This window comes from Penaeus monodon, chromosome 15, assembly GCF_015228065.2.
Source record: "Penaeus monodon isolate SGIC_2016 chromosome 15, NSTDA_Pmon_1, whole genome shotgun sequence".
Taxonomy (NCBI): Eukaryota; Metazoa; Arthropoda; class Malacostraca; order Decapoda; family Penaeidae; genus Penaeus; species Penaeus monodon.
Window position 1 is genome coordinate 12,834,930 of NC_051400.1, and position 1,334 is coordinate 12,836,263.

Here is a 1,334-nt window from a genome sequence, read left to right on the forward strand (position 1 = left end):
ACCTGTCGGCGATGTAGCCGCCTACCATAGAGCTAAAAATGGTAGCAGACATGTAAATACTCTGATAGGTAGCCCGCAGGTAGCCCCTCGCACACACGAGATTGAACTGCGAGAGCAAGAACGTCATCAGATAGAGCTCTACAGAAATTCGTTGTACAAGTAAAGGAAGGTTGGTTCGGACGATATTATCCAACCGTACCGCGGGTCACTCCCTACGATCGCCCTCAATATTAAAATAACTAGTAGGTAGTTTTACTTTATTGATCACGGCTTTGAATATATTGGACATCGCATCGAATCTTGAGGCACTGTAAGTCACAACGCTCGGAATATTGATAGAAATCACATGGTGAGAGTGTGATTTTTTCTTAAGTCAGATTTATCACAGGGTGGTGTCATTGTTATGCTTCCACTTTTTTGTTTATTGCATATATGCAAGACATAATCAATAAGGTAAAAAAAAAAGAATTAGGTCCGTTATAATAAGTTGTGCAAAAAGACATCATTCTGTATATAATTGATGCACATAAATACTGTACTACAGAACTATGGAAGCAATAACCACAGTTATACTGCATGTTCCCCTTAGTAAATAGTGTGTTTCAGTGAATTCCCGTAAGGTCAAACAGGAATTATGACATATTTTTGTATGTAAAAGAATACACATCTCATATAGTAATTGGAAACGGAAGTGGTTGTCAAATGCTCTTCAGTCTCTGAAATAACTGTTTCTTTGTATCTAAGAGTTTTTTCAGCATTGAGAAAAATGTACATGCTGATATATTGCGTATATATACTCTCAATAGCATGGTTACACTGACTGTATTAGGAATAGACTGTGCAAGTGTGTCCCAAGATAACTTTCTACAGACAGCAGAATATACATGCTTGAATCTCTTCAGAATGAAGATCTTTTCTGTGTAAGTACTTTTACTATCGCAGTGATCAGGAGTAACCTGCGGTCCAATGGTACAACAACAAAAGGATAACCCTTCATCTCTGTATTGTATGAATTTTAGTCTGGAGATGTACCACGGCAATGTAATATGGTACAATAATATTCAAGATGTATTAGGTTTGTTTAAATACTATACATTACAAAAATAAACTCAATTTGACCCTTATTTACCTCGCTGGTGAGAGTATTGGTGTAGACAGACGTGTCATATTCCCACTCGTTGCATGGGATCTCTTCTACCTCGCCCGATAAGGAGTTATTGACGAGATAACTGCACGAATCACTGGGAATATGCATATTTTTTTCTGTTATCAAGTATCAGTAAATGAAAGCAAATGGAAGTAATACTAATCAGCAAGGAATGAAAAATGAGAGG

At 37.2% G+C, this 1,334-nt stretch overlaps 1 protein-coding gene across 1 annotated transcript in view; it reads right to left on the reverse strand.

The window, feature by feature from the left end:
• The window catches only part of LOC119582223 (organic cation transporter protein-like), a gene marked incomplete in the record, with an annotated part of 25,446 nt that overhangs the window by 11,481 nt on the left and 12,631 nt on the right, over positions 1-1,334 (reverse strand). Inside the window, 2 exon segments of the mRNA XM_037930454.1 lie at positions 3-106; positions 1,130-1,277. Coding sequence (XP_037786382.1) covers positions 3-106; positions 1,130-1,277 — 252 coding nt within the window.